The sequence below is a fragment of the Fistularia commersonii genome, chromosome 10 (assembly GCF_037954325.1).
Source record: "Fistularia commersonii isolate RoL2024-O1a breed Wild chromosome 10, RoL_Fcom_v1.0, whole genome shotgun sequence".
NCBI lineage: Eukaryota > Metazoa > Chordata > Actinopteri > Syngnathiformes > Fistulariidae > Fistularia > Fistularia commersonii.
In genome coordinates, this window is record NC_141293.1 from 17927743 (window position 1) to 17951885 (window position 24143).

General features: G+C 36.5%; 1 protein-coding gene across 1 annotated transcript in view; it reads left to right on the top strand.

Moving 5' to 3' along the window:
* doc2a (double C2-like domains, alpha) overlaps positions 1–24143 on the top strand; it is a 41667-nt gene that overhangs the window by 4473 nt on the left and 13051 nt on the right. The window contains exons 2-7 of the mRNA XM_086154167.1: positions 2730–3062; positions 7050–7129; positions 12900–12974; positions 13373–13482; positions 19689–19815; positions 20581–20640. Of these exons, the coding sequence (XP_086010293.1) occupies positions 2735–3062; positions 7050–7129; positions 12900–12974; positions 13373–13482; positions 19689–19815; positions 20581–20640 (780 nt within the window). The 5' untranslated portion in view covers positions 2730–2734. The remainder of the gene's footprint in view (positions 1–2729; positions 3063–7049; positions 7130–12899; positions 12975–13372; positions 13483–19688; positions 19816–20580; positions 20641–24143) is intronic.

A 24143-nucleotide genomic window follows, 5' to 3' on the forward strand; every position in this document is an offset into this window, starting at 1 on the left:
TGTCATTTTGCCGACAGCCTGGCTCAAACTCCCCGTTGTTATTAACGGTAGGACGTGCTATTGGTTGACTTTGTATCCCCGAGGTAACGGTACAGTCGCTCTATTAAATTATAAAGTCATTTTCTTTCTCCTTATGGTGAAATTGGCAGGTAGAGAATTCAGCTTAAGTGGCAGTTTTTTTGTTTTTTTTTCCCCCCATATTTGTTTTTGATCTAAAACAGGGACAGGAAAACACACACAGCAAAACACTTATTTACTCAAAGTCCCCGATGTTTCTTCACCATCTGTTTACAAAGCATTTCACATCTGCGATACAACTTTTTTTTTTTTTTTCTCACCTGTCACCGAAATGTGGCCGCGGTTGTTCGCTTCACCTCACCCATTAAACCCTTAACGTATTTACACACACACACACACTGTGTTTTAATGAGTTCACACACATGAAGCCACATGTCGGCGTTGTGTCGGCGAGTGGAGGGGAACGTGAAAGCCGGAAACTTCAAACCGCCTGCACAATGAACAGTATTGATCGCCGTTCCTTGTTCGCCGTAGATCCGAACTGCAAAAAAAAAAAGAAAAAAAAAAAAAACAAAAAACAAACAAGGAAGGGAGACGAGAGGAAAATTGATTTATGCAAAAAAAAAAAAAAAAAAAAAATCCTTGTTTTTAGGTCGTCCATCTGTCCATCCTTTTATCATGAAAGCTGACGCGGTAAAATCTTTATTACAATGAGCAGGTGTAGGGAAAGTTATAGAGTGGGATAAAACTTTTCAAATAAACAATATGGCAAATACTTGGAAAGAATTTGCGATGAAGCGTCGCTTCAGCTCCCAGGTGTCATGAGAGTCAAGTAAAGTTGAAATCAGAAAAGGAGTTATTATATTGGAAGAAGTCGTTTGCCACAAAAAGCTGTAATATTGTGAGAATTCGTAATAAAAGATTATTTTAAGAGAGCGATGACAGCCAGACTATGTAATGGTGATACGGCTCTAAAAGTCTTGTTTTAACGATGATGATGGGAAAAATAACATAAATATTAGACAATGTTGAAATGAGAATAACAACAAGATAATGTTTTAACGTTACGGGGGAGAAACAATTCATGAAAATGACACCAAACGTATATATATAATGTGAATGAAAGATAAGATAAGATAAGATAAGATAAGATAAGATAAGATAAGATAAGATAAGATAAGATAGACTTTATTGATCCCCATGGGGGAAATTCCTTTGTCACAGCAGCGTAACGGTTATAATGTAAAAATAAAACAAAATATAAATATAAATATAAATAGGAGGCAGAAGACAGAAGATAGCAAGACAAAGAAAAAAAAAATCAACAAATAAATAGACAGCAGACAACAACAAAATCAGGGATGACAAGGGGCAACATCAAGGAACCATGAGGGTGAAAAATACAACAACAATATTAATAGAGTGAGAAAAATAACAGGTAAATTATAAAAATCTTTATATGTAATGAACTGTTCCTCTAAAAAATACATGACGAATTAATATTGAAAATAAAATAACACCCTAAAAATATTGTTGCGTTGAAAGCGAAAATCTTGTCACTGCGGGAAAATTTCCCACTCGAATTTATTAGAAAATGGATTGTTAGCATGTTTAATGTTTACAAGGCTAATGGTGGCTACTCTGGTTGTTAAATCAATCTTTTTAATTTTGCCTGTGTTTTTTTTTATAGAAATAAGAAAAGGAAAGATCGTTTTAACAATGTGACTAGACGTTTTTTCATAAAAAATAACATTTTGTTTTCAAATTTTCATGCAAAAAATATAATGCAAAGTTACGTTTTCATTTTTTTCCTCACCCGAAACCCACTGTAAAAAAAAAAACCCAGATGCATGTGAGAAAAAACGGGCCGCACTAAAACAAAGATTTGATTGCAGGCGGGGGGGGGGCCCTAAATATTGTTCTGAAGGCCCTGGACTAGAGAGACGGCAGAGTTAGGACATGCCGTGTCGTAGTGAGGTTGTGGAAGATCGTTTTAACAATGTGACTAGATGTTTTTTTCATCCAAAAAAAATTTTGTTTTCAAATTTTCAAGCAAAAAATATAATGCAAAGTTACATTTTATTTTTTTCCTCACCCGAAACCAACTGCAAAAAAAAAAACAACCCAGATGCATATGAGAAAAAACAGGCCGCACTAAAACAAAGATTTGATTGCAGGCGACGGGGGGGGGCCACTAAATATTGTTCTGAAGGCCCTGGACTAGAGAGACGGCAGAGTTAGGACATGCCGTGTCGTAGTGAGATTGTGGAAGATCGTTTTAACAATGTGACTAGATGTTTTTTTCATCCAAAAAAAATTTTGTTTTCAAATTTTCAAGCAAAAAATATAATGCAAAGTTACATTTTATTTTTTTCCTCACCCGAAACCAACTGCAAAAAAAAACAAACCCAGATGCATATGAGAAAAAACAGGCCGCACTAAAACAAAGATTTGATTGCAGGCGACGGGGGGGGGCCACTAAATATTGTTCTGAAGGCCCTGGATTCGAGAGACAGCAGAGTTAGGACATGCCGTGCCGTAGTGAGGTTGTGGAATTGTGGATCGTCAGAGTCTTGTGTTCCTCACCATCTCACTGAGCTCGTCGACCTCTGGGGTCGCGACGCCGACCCGAGCTAGCGTCGACCGCTAGGAGGTCGTAAACCACGGGTATTTACACCAAAACATCGCATTTTCTCGTGGATTTGTTTCAGACTCTATGACGGTGCGGAGGGGAAACAAGCTCAGCATCTCCATCCAGGAACACATGGCCATTGACGTCTGCCCCGGCCCCATCCGCCCCATCCGCCAGATCTCCGCCTACTTCCCCCGGCTGTCCCCGACATCCCCCACCGCCGCTTCCTCGTCACCGCCGCCGAGCCCTGGCGCCGTGACGTCCGGAGCGGGCGGCGCCCACCTCCTCTCGCCTTTGCTGCCCCGCGGCGGCGGCGGTGGCGGCGGCGGCGGCGGCGGCGGCGGGTTGCTGTCCCTGACCAGCAGTGTTGACACGTCAGTGGAAATCCACAGCTCGGACAGTGACGACTGCAGTGAGGCTCGATGTCGGCATGTGTCTGTGTGTCTCTGAGCGTCTGTCCGTTCCGGATACCGATGCATGATTTGGCATGGAAAATGTTTTTTTTTTTACATTTGCAAAACATAAAAACACCCCCAAACCTTATTGTATACCATATATATGATATGCTGAGATAATATCATTAAGAAGTTATAAAAAAAAGCCATATCATCTTCCACTTTTCCCCTCCCAGTGTTTCCAGATTTACATTAATTATCATATTTATTCCAAATACATATATATGTTTTTGATTCGTCATAGAGAAATAATTGGGTTATTTAGCGATGTACAAAAATAATGTTTTACCATTAATTGTTTTAAAAGCAAGTCAAATGACGTCCCACTGGCAACACAATGCACTTTCAGAGATTACATCATTATATCGGATTAAAAACAATACAGTTCTTAAACATAATGGGCTCACTTTGTCTCAAGAAATAGTTTGAGAAATTGCATATTTAATTTACAAAAATGAATTATATTGTACTCTGCGACGGTGTATTTTTTTTTCAGTAATTTAATCAAAAACACAAAGTCCATGAAATGAAAACACGTCTCTGGAAGGAAACTTTAGCTTTTTCAATCTGTCCGTTTTTATGATATATTTTAGATCTTCAGTTAAATCAGAGTGAAACAGAACAACACTCCAGCCCACTAGCTATATTAAAATGTCTTAAAGATGGTTTTTTTCAGATGCTTTCATCAATTCTTTAATTGGAATAACTGGAAAAAAGACTCAGAATCAGAAAAAAACAACGCTATTCAGACACGGGTTCTTCGCTCAACTGGCGAAAATGACAGAAAACGAACCATTTCCGTGCACGAGAGTGGACTTTGCGTTTGGACCGTCACCTCTTGGATGAAAAAAAGTTCTTTAACCAGCCACGTCCATCTGAGCTCCTCGGGATACTGACTTGTGCCTTCTGTCGCGTCCAGTTAGTCAGCGCGATCAGCGGTCCGACAGATGGAAAATTTTCTATTTCCGAGACCCAAGAAGAGAGTCTCTCTGAGAGTATCTACGGCACGGCATGTCCTGAGTCTACTGTCTCTCTAATCCAGGGCCTTCAGAACAATATTTGGTGGCCCCCCCCCGCCTGAAATCAAATTTTTGTGTTACTGCGGCCCGTTTTTTCTCACACGCATCTGTTTTTTTTTGTTTTTTTTTTACAGTGGGATTCGGGTGAGGAAAAAAATGAAAACGTAATTTTGCAATATATATTTTTTGCTTGAAAATTTGAAAACAAAATGTTTTTTTGGATGAAAAAACGTCTAGTCACATTGTTAAAATTATCTTTCCTTTTCTTATTTCTATAAAAAAAAAACAGGCAAAATTAAAAAGATTGATTTAACAACCAGAATAGCCACCATTAGCCTTGTAAACATTAAACCTCCTCTTATTCATGCTAACAATCCATTTTCTAATAAATTCTAGTGGGAAATTTTCCGGCAGTGACAAGATTTTCTCTTTTAACACAACAATATTTTTAGGGTGTTATCTTATTTTTAATATTAAATCATCACGTTTTTTTAGAGGAACAGTTCATTACATATAAAGATTTTTATAATTTACCTGTTATTTTTCTCACTATTAATATTATTGTTGTATTTTTCACCCTCATTTTTTCTTGATGTTGATTATTGTCATCCCCGATTTTGTTGTTGTCTGCTGTCTATTTATTTGTTGATTTTTTTTCTTTTGGTCTCACTATCTTCTGTCTTCTGCCTTCTATTTATATTTTTTATTCCCAGCAAAACAAAATAAGTGGACTTTGCAGGAGTCATTAATCAAAAAAAAAAAAGAATAAATCGTAATCATAAAAAAGGAGTCTACTGCTACTTTTCATCACTGACCGGAGCACGTTTCTTTATTTTTATTTACAACTCGGAGTTTTCCAGGCCCCCCCGACGGTCAAATGGTGATATCACCATCAGCCGGATGACGGATCGTGCACGGCTTTTGCATTGTGCACGTCTCGTATTCGCGCCGTGAAGCTCAACAAGATTCGACAGCAAGGAATGTTTGAAATGAAACCCCAGAGACACCTAGACCACGTCTGATCGTACTTCCGGGCGTTAAAGAAACGTAAACAAAGCTAAATGCTACGAGGCTAAATTTTCCTTTCGGATAATTATACCCGACTGGAATTATTAATCTTTTAATAACGGGTCCTGGCTGAGTCCAAGAACCCGACGATTAAATTCTTTGATTCTACATGAAAAATCATTTGAGCAGCAAAGTATCGGTGTCAGAATGAAAAAAAAAAAAAAAAAAACCTACTCGATATTTGACTTTATCGCAGCGGGGAATATTAATGTGCTTTATCTGTAAAACAGACTCGCATCAGACGTGGGAAAGGAAACGGACGGATTTTTTGTGTCTGTAGCTGCGGTTCGCGGAAAAGTATCGCAGCTCAAACCCAAAGCCGGTCTGTGAAGATATGAACATCCTCGCCTTCAAAAGAAAAAAAAAACAGGCCCGGCCGGTGGACGGGAACTGACAGGAGAAACTATTGATGCTCAGGAGCCGAGCGGGGAAAACCGAGACGAAACAGATTCCTTCACAGTGGGTTAAGGGCAATAACCGCCTGCGGTTCGATGGCTTTTTGCTCACAGAGGAGTCGTTCTGTCCCCGCCAAGGCTCAGGACCGGACTTGTGGACCGTGATAGGGTGCAACTCCAAAGTCTGAAAACACTGAGCAGAACAAGCAGAAGCTGATGAGTAAAAAACCTTTCGGAGTTCGGATGAAAAAAAAAGCAAAATTTTTTTGCAACAAAAGCACCGTAAATCGATGTAAATCTATCTGAGTTTATGTTACATTACATTACATTGCATTTGGCAGACGCTTTTATCCAAAGCAACTTACAATAGAAGACATAGACTGCAAATACACTTGCAAATACAAGATGCACAGGAAATATACAGAACAGTAAGCTTGGGTTAGTGAGTTTTTTTGTTGTTTTTTTTGGACAAAGACATACACAAACGTACACACACACACACACACACACACACTGCATAGCCTAACTTGCTGCCTAACCTGATCTGGGGCATCAGCGCAGTAAAAAGTCCTGAAAGAGAACAGTTTTTACCTGTTTCTTGAAGGTTGAGATAGTTGATGCTAGTCTTGTTGCTTCTGGAAGTTTGTTCCACCTCTGAGGTAGTAGAGCTGAGAACATTTACGTTATTCTTAATTGCGCGTCAACCGGCTTTGCTCGTAAGATCTAGGAGGACGAGCTTATTTCTTATTTTTGAACTTTGACTGAGAGACTGAAGTAAAATACACACTAATTGACGCATTTGTCTTAATTTCATGTGACTCCTAACACGCCGGGGGTTCAAAAGTACAACGAGAACCCGGTAACATAGCGTGAAAAAGGTTCCCTCACATGTTTACAATCCATTTAAATTAATTAATAACCTTCCAGCAACCCCCCCCCCCTGCAGCAGCATTGATCCGCGTATTCTAATTTTCTTTGCAAAAGATAAAAAAAAAACAAAAAACATTTTACCTTCATAAATATGCCACAAACACGCCAAGCATTTGAGGAAAGAGCCTTCTAAATGAACCGCCGACAGAAATGTGTAGCTCCCTGCAGGTTGATGAATTATGCACAGCTGTTTCTGTGGAAGCATTAATCCCTGCGAATCATCTGCGCAGGATATGTCACTTGCGTTCGTACGTGTGTCGGTAACCAGGCCTGACGAACGCGCTCGCCCTTGTTTTAAGAGGATTTTTCATGTTGACATGTGATGTGTTGTGTTCAGATCCACGTGACAGGTGCGGCTCCTCCAAATTGGATTTTTCATCCACTGGATGCCGCGCGTTTCTTCCAGGCGCCCAATTTATCGAGACAGAAACTTGAATGTTGTTTTTTTTTTTTTTTTTTTTTTCAATCTTTTTTCCGTTTTCTCGTGTCAATGGTGTTTTTTAATTGTCTCTTCTCATCATGTCCTCCCCAGCCGCTCTTGGAACGCTGGAATTTGAGCTGAGATATGAGAAGAGCTCCAGTGAGCTGCACTGCAATGTAATGCGAGCCAAGGTGGGTCAGTTACAGCTTTAAAAACCTTTTTTTTTTTTTTGTTGCTCTTTGCAAACGGGTCTTTTTTGCGTAAAAAAAAAAGGGAAAATTTCGATCTTTCACACAATTTTTTTTTTTTTTTTTTTTCACAAAATCCATTTTTGAAAAATATCGCAAAGCGAAAGAGCAGATGGGTTCGTTACGTGGAACACCTTTTTTTTTATTTTATTTTTTTATAAAATATCATATTACTTCAAGAGAGAGCGCCGCATCTTAGAAAACGTTTTTCCATCCGTTTCCCCCGAAGGTCAGGTCACGTCAGCGGCTAGCGGAGTAAACAAACCCCTGCTTTCATCGTCCCCAGCGATGCACTCCCGCTTTTCCGAGGGGGAAAGGTTACGGTTCCAGCTGAGATTAACTGTATAATCACGCCGGCATGTTCGAGAAGGTCAATCATGTCGCCTCTTACCTGGAACATCTGACGGCGAATGAAAAGCGGGCGTTTAAGCAGATCCAAGGCAGTTGGCGCCCTTTTTTTTTTTTTTTTTTTTTTTAATACGAATTAGCTGCGTTAAAAAACTCCTTGTGGGCGTCTGACCTTTCCGCTGCGGCGCTAATTCATGATTCAGATCAGACTCATTTCTTGGGAGAGAAAAAAAAAAAAAAAAAAATCCTGAGATACTTTAACTTCTGATTTCATCAGCGGAGAACTTGGACTTGCTAATTCTTAGCAAGTCGTGCTACGATGAGCCAATCCTGAGGCTGTTGTACTTGACCTTCACAAGACTTAATCAACGGATTATCATCCATGAAGACCATAAACAGAATTAGAAAAAGGGGACTCTTGCATCACCCAACACGCAGATGGTTTCAATTTCGCCGATTACTTTCAGAGGACCTCATGGACAACGCTTTGTCTCGCAACGCTCTGTCTCCTTAATGAAGTGTGTGACACCCGAGTTCCCCGGTAAACCTTCCATCGTCCAATGATGGCCTCATTATTTAAATTGTCATAAAAGTCCTACTCTAACCTCCTTGCACACGCAAGAGGACAAACGCCGCTCCTCGACGACGCTGCTGCCATCGCTCGCTTGATCGTTTTGGGGAATCGACTGTCCGACAACGACCGGAAGACTTTGACCCGATGGTTCGACTCTGGTGTCTAAATATGAATTCTCATCGGAGTTTGCAAGCGAGAAGTATGTTAGACTGGTGCAGGACATGTATGCTCGCTGTGAGACACTGGTGCGGTGTGCTGTTGGGGTAACAGAGAAGTTCAAGGTGGAGGTGGGACTCCATCAGGGATCAGCTCTGAGCCCCTTCTTGTTCGCAATGGTGATGGATAGGCTGACAGATGAGGTTAGACAGGAATCCCCATGGACCATGATGTTTGCGGATGACATTGTGATCTGTAGTGAGAGCAGACAACAGGTAGAGGAACATCTAGAGAGGTGGAGGTATGCTCTGGAAAGGAGAGGAATGAAAGTTAGTCGCAGCAAGACAGAATATATGTGTGTGAATGAGAGGAACTCGGGTGGAACGGTGAGGCGACAGGGAGTGGAGATCAAGAAGCTGGAGGATTTCAGGTACTTAGGGTCAACAGTCCAGAGCAACGGAGAGTGTGGAAAAGAGGTGAAGAGACGGTCCAAGCAGGTTGGAATGGGTGGAGAAAAGTGTCAGGGGTACGAAGAGATAGAAGACTATCGGCCAGAATAAAAGGAAAGGTGTACAAGACAGTGGTGAGACCAGCGATGATGTATGGACTAGAAACTGTTCCAATGACCAAAAGACAGCAGGCAGAACTAGAGGTTGCAGAGATGAAGATGTTGAGGTTCCCTTTGGGAGTGACCAGGATGGAGAGGATCAGGAATGAGGCTATCAGAGGGACGGCACATGTTCGATGTTTTGGAGAGAAGGTCAGAGAAGCCAGACTGAGATGGTTGGGTCATGTACAGAGAAGAGATAGTGAATATATTGGTAGACGGATGCTGGAATTGGAGTTACCAGGCAAGAGGTCTGGAGGAAGACCAAAGAGAAGATTCATGGACGTCGTGAGAGAGGATATGAAGGTAGCTGGTGTGAGAGAGGAGGATCCAGAGAATAGGGTTAGATGGAGAAAGTTGACTCGCTGTGGCGACACCTGAAGGGAAAAGCCGAAAGAAGAAGAAGAAGAAGAAGACCGGAGTTTGCAAGCACGAAAAACATCCTGCTGACTCGAATGTTCATCGGGAAGATAATCCAAAGACTCGGAGGAACGTGCGGCCCGTGGCCCGGCCATCATTTACGACGTGTTTTGAATGGCGCGCGTTAATATACTGTAAATAATCCTACAACTCTTTATTTCAATGATACTATAATAAGATCTCCCAAACTCCCTGGAGGAGCAGAGCTTTCCGCCGATCACCTTGATGGCCGATCAATAGTTTGGGGCCTTCGTCACCGTCGGAACACTGGTATCCAAAATTAAAATAAAATAACGTAAGATAAGATTGGTCTCCATAGGGGAAATTCCTTTGTCACAGCAGCATAACTGTTATAATGTCAAAAAAAAGCAAATAAATATGAGTATAAATATGAATAGAAAGGCCGAAGACAGGATTTAGCGAGACAAAAATCCACAAATAAATAGACAGCAGATAAATAAACAACAGACATCAACAACAACAACAACATCAAGGATGACGAACGACATTTACTTGGGATTATTTAAGGATTGGGATTATTTATAGAATTAACTGTGACAGATATGATATATTTCCCAAGACAACAAAATACGGCGCTGGTGGTTTTCACTTAACGACGGGCTTTTGCGAAAATATTAAAACACGTGCGGAAAGATGTATTGTACGCGCTAATAGTTGGCCTTTATTCATGCAAATATGAACATTTAATGAAAAAAAAAAAGTAAAATAGCTCGGCACAAATGGCAGATAATACTGGACGGTAGAAACGGTGTTCGCTTGGAACTCACACGGAATTTTCGGGAGGAATTTCGGTTGCCGAAGACGATTTAACGAGTTCATCCGCAACGAGCTTTTTCACCGATCGTGACGTCTGATCAAAAGGAACAAAATCACGCTAAGACTTCACAAGAACAACAGAGGATCCGTCTTCCAGGCAGAACAGAAGGGGAAGATGTTGTTTTCAGAAAAGAGGCGCCCTCGGGTGAAATATTCACGATCAGACTGCGTGGGCAGGCAGCAGCAGATCCATATTGGACAGAAAACGGGATATCATCAGATGGAATCGGTGCTGGTTTGGAAATAAATCAGTTTCAAATCCTGTGCAGTTTAGATTTATGATAAATAAACTGAAAAACGCTATCGTTCGCGGGTCGATAAATAAAGCGGAGTTGGACAGCGCGATCGCCAAACGCGTTTGGGGGATCGAGGCGGCGTCTCTGGTCTCGCCGCTTCATTACGAATCCCATGGGAGGGAATAAAATTCATCTCAATGCAAATGTCACACCTGCTGAAAGTAATTTGGGAGCAATTTGTCATGATGGTGTCGAAGCTGCTGATGAGGTCAAGATCCAGATGATTCGTTTGATCTTACGAGAAATAAAATAAAAAAAACGTTGTTTTCATCGCTGCGCTCCGGAATTAGCGAGCCGGATCAGGAATCGTTACGTAAATCGATTTTATAGCTGTATGCAAAATCTGAACGTCTTGACAATAGAAAACTTGCGAGCAGTTTGATGTTTGCAAAAGCTTCATGTAAACAATTTGGATGCACTATTTTTTTTTTCCTCATTTTCTGCTGATAATGGATTTTTTTATTTTTATGATTTTATTTAATAATAATTATCAAATTATTTATCTAATAAATAAATATTAAATTAATAAATTAAATATAATATTAAATACATTTATTTAATTAATTTATTTAATAAATTATTTATTCATTATTTATGATTATTTTATTTTAAATATTTATTTTTTTATTTCTTTCCCCTAGTTAATAGGATATTAAAGTTGTTACTTTCATCACGGTGTTTGCTTTTTAATCTTTTTATTTTACCTGTTTTTAAACAAAAAAAAAAAAAATAGCAGTTTTATCCTCCCCAATATATCCCCATTAAACTTTGTATAAAACCATATTATTTTGACACACCTCTGTCATGACATGGAGGCAAACCATGTAGGGCTAAAGTAAGAAAATAATGATATATTGGTTTCAAACAAAAAGCAAGAAGAAAATTGAAAAAGTAAAAAATAGAAAACCAAAGGGGACAAATAGATCTGTGTAAACAAAATGAGCATAAAGGGTCTGGCAAGAAACGCAACAAACGGGATCTGTGGGTATAAACTCCTTTTCTGACTTTTTTTGTACTTCTGAAATTTAAGCTGGATACTCCAATGTGGGCTTAGATTAGTACGGAAAATTTAAATCCTAATAGCTCTCGGGAGATGAGAAATATTGCCTTCATCTGCACGAGCGGAGAAAAGCTACGTTTCCTTTGAGCCTTTTCGACACGTCCTCCTCCAGCTGAACGCCGGAGGTGATATTAGTGACATATTGATGAGGGAATTAGTTGTCTTCATTTCTTCAGGCTCCATTTTGTTAATAAGGTGATGAGGTTTCATGTCTCAGGTCTCAAAAGAGATGTAAAGAGGGTTAGCCGTAAATATCACGCGAGGAAAAAAAACAGACAAAACATTGGATAATGCTATTATGGCCTCAATGGCGCATCGCTGCCCATCCAAACAGATCCAATTCCAAACAATTCCTGCTCTGGTTCTGCTGAAGGTTCTTCTCCTGTAAAGTGGAGGAGCACAAATGAGTAGCTTACGCTGCCAGTTGCCATTTTTTGCACGTATCAATTATCATATTGTATTACTGATTATATATCTTTATATTCTTCATCTTTCTTTCTTTTTTTTATTTTATTGTATATTTTTAGATTTCCTCTGATATTTATTTATCTTACTGCTGCACATTATCATTATTATTATTTTTATTATTACTATTATTATTATTATTATTAGTATTAGTATCATTATTCTTATTATTAGTAGTAGTAGTATTGTTGTTGTTGTTATCATTATTATCATTATTATTATTATTATTATTGTTGTTGTTGTTATCATTATTATTACTATCATCATTTTTATTATTATTATTATTACTATTATTATTATTAGTAGTAGTAGTACTATTATTATTAGTAGTAGTATTATTATTAGTATTAGTATTATTATTATTATTGTTATTATTATTATTATTATTATTATTATCAACTACCTCAAATGGACTATGTCTGCTGTGTGTGAAATGGAAATTTGGGATGATTAAAGAAATATTCTATTCTATTCTACTGACACTTGAGCCTATGAAATGTTAAAACACCTTGCTAAGAATTAAATTAAATTAAATTAAATTAAATTAAATTAAATTAAATTAAATTAAATTAAATTAAATTAAATCAACAATCAACAGCAATTTAATGCAACAGATCCTATCCTTGGTTATTATCTATTAGGGCAATGGGAGTCAACAAAATGTCTGCACTGTTTTCACAAAGACTCAGAACTCAACCCCATTTTTTTTTTTAAATTTCCAAATTACATTTTAGTTTTATTTTGCATATTTGGAAAAGGATAATGGGTTGCTTTCTTCTAACGATGATCTAGTTCGGAGACGCCTCGAAGCCACTCTACATTAAACACTTCACATTTATATACGTTCATCTTTTTGTTACATTTACAGGCATTACATTTTGACAATTCGGGAAGTGTAATATTGCAGATGATGTTAAGTTTGCACATCAACTGTTCTCTTCTCTCTGCAGGGTCTAAAGCCAATGGACTTTAACGGTTTGGCAGATCCATATGTCAAACTGCACTTGCTCCCTGGAGCCTGCAAGGTAAGATGTAAACGTTTAGATTTAGTCCATATAGTTTTGTTGATAATTCAATAATAATTCATTCACAAACTCCATACAGATACCTCACATTAAAAAAAAAATCAAAAATCCTTTTCTCATTGTATTTGTGAATGTGATAGAAAAGATTAGCTTCCATCATACAAAGAAAGGAATTATTTAAAATAATCATTTGAAAATATTTTTGTTTTTTTTTATTGTTTTTTTTTCAAGGAAAACTACTGTATTTCATGACCAGCAATTCTACACAGATAATTATTAGTAAATTTTGTGGAAAAAAAATTAGGATATTTATTATTTGCTTGCTCAAGTTGGATTTTTTTTTTTTGTGCACATAAGACAAAAGGTGATGATTGATCAGCGTGTTTTTTTCTTTTCAGGCCAACAAGCTGAAAACCAAGACCATCCGTAACTCTCTGAACCCAGTGTGGAACGAAACGCTCACATATGTTGGAATCACAGAGGAGGACATGCATAGGAAGACGCTCAGGTATGGATGGCTTATCATTTATCATTTTAAGAAATGTATTATTTCAATTGTTTTACAACATTGAAAATGCATCTTTATTACCGGGTTTATAGGCTTTCAAATACACACATCTTGAAGTGCAGCTGAGAGCGATGTTTTGATTGGTTTCACGCAGTCAATGGAAACATATAGATTTGTTTCATTGCGAAGCGAGAAGTGAAAAACCCCCAATATAAGCCATTAATAGCTAAAGATAGACCAAACTATACTGCTCCAAAAAATAAAGGGAACACTTAAACAACACAATGTAACTCCAAGTCAATCACACTTGTGTGAAATCATAGTGTCCACTCAGGAAGCAACACAGATTCATTTGGACTTGTTTTAAGGACATTACATCAAAGTTGGATCAGCCTGGAGTTTGTTTTTACACTTTAATTTGGAGTGTGATTCCTAATCCAGACCTCCATGGGTTGATACAATTGATTTACATCGATCATTTTTGTGTGATTTTGTTGTCTGCTCATTCAACTGTGTAAAGAGCAAAGTATTTCATAAGAGTATTTCATTCATTTAGATCTAGGATGTGTTTTTTAAGTGTTCCCTTTATTTTTTTGAGCAGTGTATTTTTACACAGGACGGATACGATGTTCTCTTGTGTTCTTTTCACTCAGTAACATGGGAAACGTTAAAATAACCAACAATGAAATTCAACATGAGCCAAAATGTCGAAAAAATGATACCGAAAAAAAAATCGCGTGATAAAGACACGATAAAGTCATTAAATTCATATATTCGGCGATATTGCAAGCATTTTTCGGTGCTTTTTTTTCTAAGCGGTGTGTCTGCAAGTGTCCTCGGAATACAATACAATAAATAAAGGTCTGAAACATTTTATAAACAGTGGAATTATCACTGACTGTGGTGGAGGTGGAATCATTTTGGGCCGGGCTTCGTGCACGCTTCGTGCACGCTGGCACGGATTAATCAAACACGGGAACATCCTGACACTCCGATATGAATCTCCCCTGGCATCTTTGATTAATTTAAGTGCCTGCGTGAAAAAACGCCACAAGGTCTCTTATATTATTAGACTGAGATTCCCGAGGCGGAGAGATCTTTTCAGTGCCCTCATCTCTATAAAAGCACTGTCATGTAGAAAAAAACAAAAAAAAAAACAAAAAAAAACCAAAACATGCTTATTTCAATAGACTGGTTTTGTCTTTTAATGACTCACGTTTCCGCCGCCGTCGATCACAGAATCCCATCTGTAATCGATGGACTTGTAGAAGCAACGGGGAGGAAGACCTTTAATTAAAAAGCTCTGGATCTAATATGAGTTTTAAGCCCTTGTATAAATCTGAGCGAGTTAAAGTGATCCTTCACCCGTAGCGTATGAAACTTAAAAAATAAAAAAAAAAAGGCGAAGGAGTTTAGGAGATTATCCTCGTGATTGACGTGTCATATTTTTGTCGATCTGCTTCCAAATAAGGGGAAATTTGTGTTGTAACAATAAAAACACACGACATCAACAATTTAAATCAAACCAAACAAAAAAAGAGAATGATGATAAATATATAGAATTTATACCTAGATAATACACCGAAGACGGTGTGGAAGGCGAAACTTTTACTTTTGGATAAAAATAAAGAATGAGAAAATATTCTCCCACAAAAATTTTTGTTTCCGCACCCTCATAAAATATCAAACGTCCAGTTTAACACCCAGTATCTAAGAAACAGTCTACATTTTACCTTCCAGTAGATAATTCGCTGCCTCTGTTAGAAAATAACAAACAAAAGCCCAATTTTTTTTTTTTCCAAATTATTTTCCCAATTTTTTTTGCTAATTTCCTCCATTTTTTTCTCTCTCATTTTTTCTTTCATTTTTTTTTTTTTTTTTCCGAACAGCAGTCGAGTTACCACTTATCGGTTATTTTACTGGACATTTTTTCCAGCCGTAAAAAGACGAAACTAAACTCCGTCTGATCTAATGAGTCCGTATCAACCTTCAAGAACAGACGTAATATCCATTTTTTATAGCGACGCGTAATGAAGGTCATCTTCATCGCTGCAAACGATGCACGTTGAGTCTCCGCGGTAATGAGTGGATTAAGCCGAGTCGAACATTAATTGAGGGAGAAAAAAAAAAAAAGAAAAAAAAAAACCAACCCATCAATACTTTCCTGTTCTTTCCGCCGAGAAGGTTGGCGTCTCACTTTGCTAATTGTTCATCTTTGTGAACGGATGCCATCTGTACTCCTTCTGCTTAGTTCGGATTTTAACGATCCTTTCGCGCCTCAGGTGGTTGCCCCTGGCGACGGCTTGACAGGGTGACGCCGCCGTAATAGGTGGGGAAATGAAAGCGTCGCAAGCCTTCCGGTCGGAGGAATGTAATTCTCTGTTCCGCAATAAAGTGGGCATCTGAAACACAGAAGTTGGATGGCACTTATTTTTTTGGAAAATGGGTCATCTTGCCCTCCGGTGGTTGAATCTCCAGAAAGGTGGCAACATGCACGTGGCTGCTGTGGAGTTTTTTTTTTGCAGAAAAACACTCTGTCGCTCGGCGTTTGTGTCTGTCGCTGACGGAAAAATGATTTGATGGAATAAGATTTTGAATTGCAAAAAAATAATTTAGAAGACTGTGTAAATTGAGATGCAATGAAAATGGAAAATATGTCATCGGCATCGTTTAGGGACAGAAACAAGCTGTGCGTTTGTGTGTGTGTGTGGGCGGCTGTGTGTGTGTGTGTGTGTGTGTGTGTGTGTGTGTATCCCCAGCTGGAACTGATTGAGGTCCTGTGAAACAAAGCACTCACTCAGCCTGGTTAATTGATTTGGAGCACTTGGAAAGCTACATGGCTGCATAACCCAGGCCAAAATTTGTAATTAGAACTTGAGCACCGAGCGTAACCGAGGGTATTATTATTATTATTGTCATTATTATTATTATGTAGAAAAGATTTATGATGTAGTGACAGAGGACATGAAGTTGGTGGTATTAGAGAAGAAGATAGAGGAGATGAGGTTTAATGGAGGAGCTTGATTCATTGTAGCAAAAAGCCAAAATTCAAATGAAGATTATTATTATTGTTATTGTTATATATAATATTATTATAATTTATAATAATCTACAATATTATATTATTATATCATTGTGAATAGTAAATTAGTTATTATTATTATTATTATTATTATTATTGTTATGTAGAAAAGATTTATGATGTAGTGACAGAGGACATGAAGTTGGTGGTATGAGAGAAGAAGATAGAGAAGCTTGAATTGTTGTAGCAAAAAGCCAAAATCAAATGAAGATTATAATTATTATCATTATTATTATGTATAATATTATTATAATATATAATATTATATAATTATATTTTAATGACAAATACATTATTATTATTATTATTATTATTGTTGTTGTTGTTATAATCATTATCATGTGTATTATTATTATTATGTATATTATTATGTATATTATCATGTATATTATTATGTATATTATTACTATTGTGTATATTACAATAATATATAATAATATATACAATTGCAACATAATATCATAATGAATAATACATTATTAGTATTCTTCTTATTATTATTCTTAATATTCTTCTTCTTATTATTATTATAATTTTTGTTGTTGTTGTTATTATTATATATCTGTACTGGCCATGGAAATGGACGTTTGAGGGTGTGCAACTTTACGCAACCGTAATTCAGCACAGGTGTGTATTTATTGTTGGGAAACAAACCAAAGTGACTTCATGGCATCTGTTTGAAATTTTGGACAGCGTTTGGTTTCATGTAGATGTGCGACATTTAGCATGCAGATGACGATCAACAACATCTTCCAAAGTAAAACTACAACCTTCATTCCAAGCATACAAGAGGTCGGTATGTTTATGCAAACCCAGTGTTTGCGCTTTAACAAATTCCCCCTTTTTTTTTTTTTAATTATCTCTCTTCAGTAAAGCTGGTGAGTTTTCCTCCCACTGTGTGGGTTTGCTTTGTGGACACTTTCAGTTATTTAGCATGAAAAAGCCAAAGGCCACTTCCAAATTTCACATGATTCAGACGTTCAAGAACTTCCACGGACTGCTGGTGGTTCGGGTTTGCTTCAGTCGCAGGGTGTGAAGGACTGTTGTATTTTAGCATTATAATATATATTATAGTATTCTATGATTGATTTTTATTACAAGTACTTGTAACTAAATTAAAGGCTCCTGAAATACTTCATAAATCTCCGCCCGCTGTTGAACTCTATATATTTATACTGGGACCTTGTTTTCTGCCACTTCAACATATTGTTACATCCCAGTTTGACAAGATTAGGGGCTGATTTTATGAGTGCTCTAAAATTAAAAATTAAAAAAAAGTAGAAGCAAAATTAATCTTGTGACACTGGGACACTGTGAAGCAAGTTACTAAATGCGTGAAGATGTACACACACACTCGTACAAACTTAGACGTACTATTACCTTACATATCATCATATTTTTTGGCCTTTTTTTTTTTGCTTAAATCAACTCTTTATTTTACTCTTTATTGTGTTTTTTGTAAAACTCAAAAAAAAAGATTTTTAAGCAATTAAGCAATTATTTCAAGAAGGCGACAAAATGATAAGATACTTTCTTTTCAATAACCTTTATTTAGAGGGTACTTTTGAAAAGCAATGCATATTTAAGAATGATTTGACAGAGGAAATAAAATGTCTCTTTGAAGACGGTTACATATCATCATATTTTTTGACTATTTTTATTTTGCTTAAATCAACTCCTTATTTTAACATACGTCTCATTTTTTGTGTTTTCTGTAAAACTCAATTATTTTTTTTTAGCAATTATTTCAAGGAGGCGACAAAATGATAAGATAATTTTTTTTAATAACCTTTATTTAGAGGGTACTTTTGAAAAGCAATGCATATTTAAGAATGATTTGAAAGAGGAAACAAAATGTCTCTTTGAAGATGGTTACATATCATCATATTTTTAAATTTTTTTTTGCTTAAATCAAATCCTAATTGAACATACGGCTCACTTTTTGGGGTTTTCTGAAAAACTAAAAAAAAAAAAAGATTTTGAAGTAATTATTTCAAGAAGGCGACAAAATGATAAGATAATTTTTTTTAATAACCTTTATTTAGAGGGTACTTTTGAAAAGCAATTCATATTTAAGAATTATTTTAAAGAGGAAACAAAATGTCTCTTTGAAGACGGTTACATATTATCATATTTTTTGACTATTTTTTTGCTTAAATCAACTCCTTATTTTAACATACAGCTCATTTTTTGAGTTTTCTGTCAAACTCGAAAAAATTATTTTCAAGCAATTATTTCAAGAAGGTGACAAAATGATGAAATGCTTTTTTTTAATAACCATTCATTTAGAGGGTACTTTTGAAAAGCAATGCATATTTAAGAATTATTTTAAAGAGGAAACAAAATATCTCTTTGAAGATGGTTACATATCATCATATTTTGTGACAATTTTTTTTAATTTTTGCTGAAATCAACTCCTTATTTTAACTTACGGCTAATTTTCTTGTTTTTTCTGAAAAACTCAAAAAAAAATATTTTCAAGCAATTATTTCAAGAAGGTGACAAAATGATGAAATGCTTTTTTTTTAATAACCATTCATTTAGAGTACTTTTGAAAAGCAATGCATATTTAAGAATTATTTTAAAGAGGAAACAAAATATCTCTTTGAAGATAGTTACATATCATCATATTTTTTGACAATTTTTTTTAATTTTTGCTGAAATCAACTCCTTATTTTAACTTACGGCTAATTTTTTTTTTTTTTCTGAAAAACTCAAAAAAAATGATTTTCAAGCAATTATTTCAAGAAGGTGACAAAATGATAAGATGCTTTTCTTTTTAATAATCGTTCATTTAGAGGGTACTTTTGAAAAGCAATGCATATATAAGAATAATTTTAAAGAGGAAACAAAATGTCTCGCTGTCTAAAACGACAGGAGAATCACTTCCTCCAAAGCTGCATGCAGACTCGTAAGAGGTCAGCAGGTCAGTTGTCTGAAGGGTTTAGAAACCAGTTTTAAAATGTTTTAACACGAGCTATAATTGATACGGGCATTAAATGTTGCATTTCTGTGAGTTCTGCCACCGGAATGATGGAGAAAAGAACCAAATTTCAAATACAATCACCATGCAGGTTATTTTCCATGTGTTTTTGTTATTGCTCGCCGTGGATCCGCCTTCCAGGCTGTCCGTCTGCGACGAGGACAAGTTGACTCATAATGAGTTGATCGGCGAGTCCCGAGTGGCTCTGAAACGTGTGAAACCCGACCAGACCAAACACTTCCACACCTGCCTGGAGCATCCACCGCCGGTACGACACACACACACACACACACACACACACACACACACACACACACATACATGCAAAAAACACCAGCAGACACACACGACAGCAAGACGCAAACACAGAATTATTATTTCAATGCATTTCAATTGCAGTCGTCTATTTATCATCCCACTCTCAATAGATAATAGTAATAATAGTATATATAGTAATAGTAATAGTTATAGTAATAGTAATAGTAATATAGTAAAGGCTCCCAACTTGGATGGATGGATGTATGGATAGACGATGGGCAGTAGATGATCAATAGATGTGATTAGATTTAAAGTGTATTGATCAGAACCCAGATTGATTTTTATTGTGTTGGTTGTAAAATAATGTAAGACTTTTTTAAATGCATTTATAAGATTTCAATTCAAGTTTTTTTTTTTTTTTCTGGTCATATGAAAGTGCATTTATGGGAAATGGAAAGAAAATGTAATTGTAATTTCTAGACTTTTTTTTAAGCAATTCCAGCGCGATTATGTAGTTTAGATAGATAGATAGATAGATAGATAGATAGATAGATAGATAGATAGATCGATAGATAGATAGATCGATAGATAGATAGATAGATAGATAGATACTTTATTTATACATTTGTAGATTGATCGATAGATAGATACCAAACACACACAAAGAAAGACATTCTCGTCTTTTTCCCCCCCAAGTGTTTTTCTGCACTTTGACAGTTTAAACAGGGTCCGTAAATCGTAGATAGCGAGTTCACTGCTGGCTTTCCCCCTCCAGCTGCCGTCTCCCACCGCCATGGGCGAAGCCCTGCGAGGAATCTCCTGCTACTTGCGAGAGGTACAACACTTCTTGTCAATAAGTTAAACCACTTTTTTCATTTTTTTGCACAAACGGGAATTGAAAGATGTGTGGGGAAAAAAAAAAACAAAACACAGCATAAAAGCAAAGTATAACCGATCCAGAATAGGTTTTCGGAGAGGTGAACCTTGCTTCGGATCCGCTCCGACACTCCCGGAGGTCCTTAACATGAGTCTTTCAATAAAAACGAGTCGCAACGGCATAATTCCCTGCAAATGATCCCGGGCAGAAACCGTTTGAAAAGGTACCATTTGGATAATTGCTTTCCCCGCCTAACCGCTGCTATTATCTGCTCAGGTAGAGGACGGGATGATCACAGAAGCCGTCCAGAGGTTCACCGTGTTACGATTCCACCAGATTTGTCCTCATATTTCGTTTGAAACTCCTTTTTTTCAGGGGGCGGGGGAACATTTTTGTATAAAGACAAAGAGTAAATGCAAAAACAGGGTCAGTTAACAGGAAGAAACGCATGGTAGAGACGGCAAAAATCTGGCAAAAGATGGAAGGATCAAAATAACAGGTATAAAATAGACATGCTTGCGTTTGTACCAGCGATCGTGCACGTTGGCGGGAATTAGAAGTGACAAGAGCTTAAATAACAAGTCGCCCCAAATGAAACAGGAAGTGACACGAAAACACACTCATAGAATAATTTAGCATTATTTTTACAGTGTTGTTTTACAGTGTGTATTCACTCAACAGAGCACCTTTTTTCCTTTTTAAATTCTCAGTGAAAATGTCAAATGTTGGGTGAATTGATATTAAAAAAAAAAAATCTACTTATTGTTTTGAGCCCAGTGTTGCATTTGTTAAACTTCCACAATAGATTTTAAAATAGGCAATAAAGCTGTGACTGATGAGGGAATTCGGGGAACTTTATTTCTTTCTTAAATTAAATAAAATAAGAATAAGAATAAGAATAAAAACAACTTTATTTATCCCGAAGGAAATTGTTGTGCCAGAGTTACAAGAAAAACATTACAATAATATTACAATAATAAATAATAGTAGAAAATTGTATAAACAGTAAAAAAAAAAAAAAAAAAAAAAAAAAAAAAAAAATTAGCGGCAAGGCAGTTACAGTTTTCAACAGCCCCTTATTTTTAAATGCTCAATAAAACACGAACAGCTGATGAAAAAGCAACATGTGGCTCATTCTCTTTATATACCGTAACAAATGAAGTGCAATAAAATTTCAGAGATTTAAAAAAAATAATGTTGAAATATGTCTGATTATAAATGAAAAGGATGCAATCATAACCTGAGAGAACAGAAATGATCTCATGAGAGAAATTTTGTGTTTTCTTGGATAATCATTGAATTCTCTTGAAGGTCATAAACACCAAAATCACGGAACTCAACAAAATGTTCGCGTTCTTTCCACCGACAAGATTCTGAGGTCGTAAAGAAGAAGAAGATTTTAGTTGCTTGATTTCAAATTTTTGCCGGGGGGCTGAAGTTACGATATTCTGGAGGCTCGTTGAGCCGCATTTTGTAATAACGGTGCATTTTGTAATAAACATCCAAAATGTAATAACTTTTTCATTTCATTTTGTAATAAAGCCGCATTTTGTAATAAATTTTGCAGCATTATGTAATAAGTTATTACATAAGGAGAAGATTATTACAAAATGCACTTGCAACTTTTTTATTCTCTAGGAAATGTAATAACATGGTGCATTATGTAATAACAATTCTAAAGCATAGTTTATCTGTTAATTGTATTTTATTTTACTTTAAAGTATTTGTAAAAGCTAGGCCTATTATTAGTATCACTGTATTAGCCTAGTAGCAGTACTTAGCAATTACTATCAGTACACTATTCAAAGGTTGCTTTAACAGAGAATATTCTATAAATTCCATGTTATTACATTTCCTAGAGAATAAAAAAGTTGCAAGTGCATTTTGTAATAATCTTCCCAAAATGTAAGAACTTATTACATAATGTGGCAAAATTTATTACAAAACGCGTTGGGGCAGTTTATTACAAAATGCGGCTTTATTACAAAATGAAATGAAAAAGTTATTACATTTTGGACGTTTATTACAAAATGCGGCTCAACGAGGCTACGAACGCTAAACAGAGGAAATATTTCTCCCCGGCTCCTCTGGAATTTTCTTTTTTCTGTCACAGGAGGGACTCGAATGTTTGTAAACAAGGTTTCCTCGGCACAAAAAATAAAATAAAATAAAATAAATCGGGTCAAAATACTTCATCTATCACTGAATGGCAGTCCCACACTTCATTTTATCATTTTTCCACAGGACAAATTGGTCCAATTCAACTTTATAATAGTCCAGAACTTTCCGGTGTACGGAGCGTGTGCATGTGAGGTGTGTGTGTGAGAGTGTGTGTGTGTGTGTGTGACCTCATATTGGGTTGTTGTGTTCTTTACCCGCTGGGCTTGTTAGTTACTGTTTTCACCTGGATAGGGGTCTATAAATCCTTGCTGTGACAAACAGGAGCTTTACTTAACAACCCTGAGCTTGTGCATGTTTGCGCGTACGTGCACTTGTGTGTGTGTGTGTGTGTGTGTGTGTGTGTGTGTGTGTGTGGTCGCACAGCAATTCAGGTATTGCCAGCTGCCTGCACAGTCAGACTTATCACACCGATTCCCAAAGTGTGAGCCACAAAAGACATCAACAACAATGAAATGTGATTTATATTCAATTTATTTTCAATAGTCTAGCTGAGTGTGACACTTAAAGAATTTTGCAAATCTCATGAGATCTTATCCTGTGTTTGTTGTATTTAAATCCGCCCCCAATTCATTTTACGCGCTTATTCTCAAAACATTTCTTGTTTAAATCTTTTTTCCTCCTTGTGTTAAATTTGGGTCGATATAAACAATGCACATTGATGAGTAAATATACCAGATTAAACATTTAACCATGCCTGATTATGATAATTTCTTTAATATGTAGGGAAAACAATATTTGATCACACAAGTAAACAGGAAACATGTGAATTATGAAAAATAGAAAACACACGATTGGACGGGTCTGAGGGTTTTGATGCGACGGATTTCAATTTTGGTTTTTCCAACTTCAATTTTAGTGTGTATGTTATTTCCCAATTAGTGCCTGAATAATCTCCTCTGCCTTCAAAGCTCTCACTTTACCTCTTGTTTTTTTTAATACTTTTAGCTCAGGGTTTAGTTTAATAACATGTCCTTTCCACAAAGTTTAGTTCCTGCAAACTAATAACCTTTCCGCATTTTGGCCCGTAGGCAAAAAAAAAACAAACAAAAAAAACAAGCAAACATTTGATGTAGCAGCAAAAAAATCTTCAAATTACTAAATAATTGATAATATAGTTGTTTTTGTTTGCTTGTAAGGCGATGCTGTTTGGCTCAGAGCGGAGCAGAGATGAAGATGTTGAGGTACGAAAGCACAAATCGGTAGATGTTAGATTGGTACAAATTATAGTTTTTGTCACGATGGAGGTAGAGTTTGTGACTAGATTATTCAACAGGATCTTA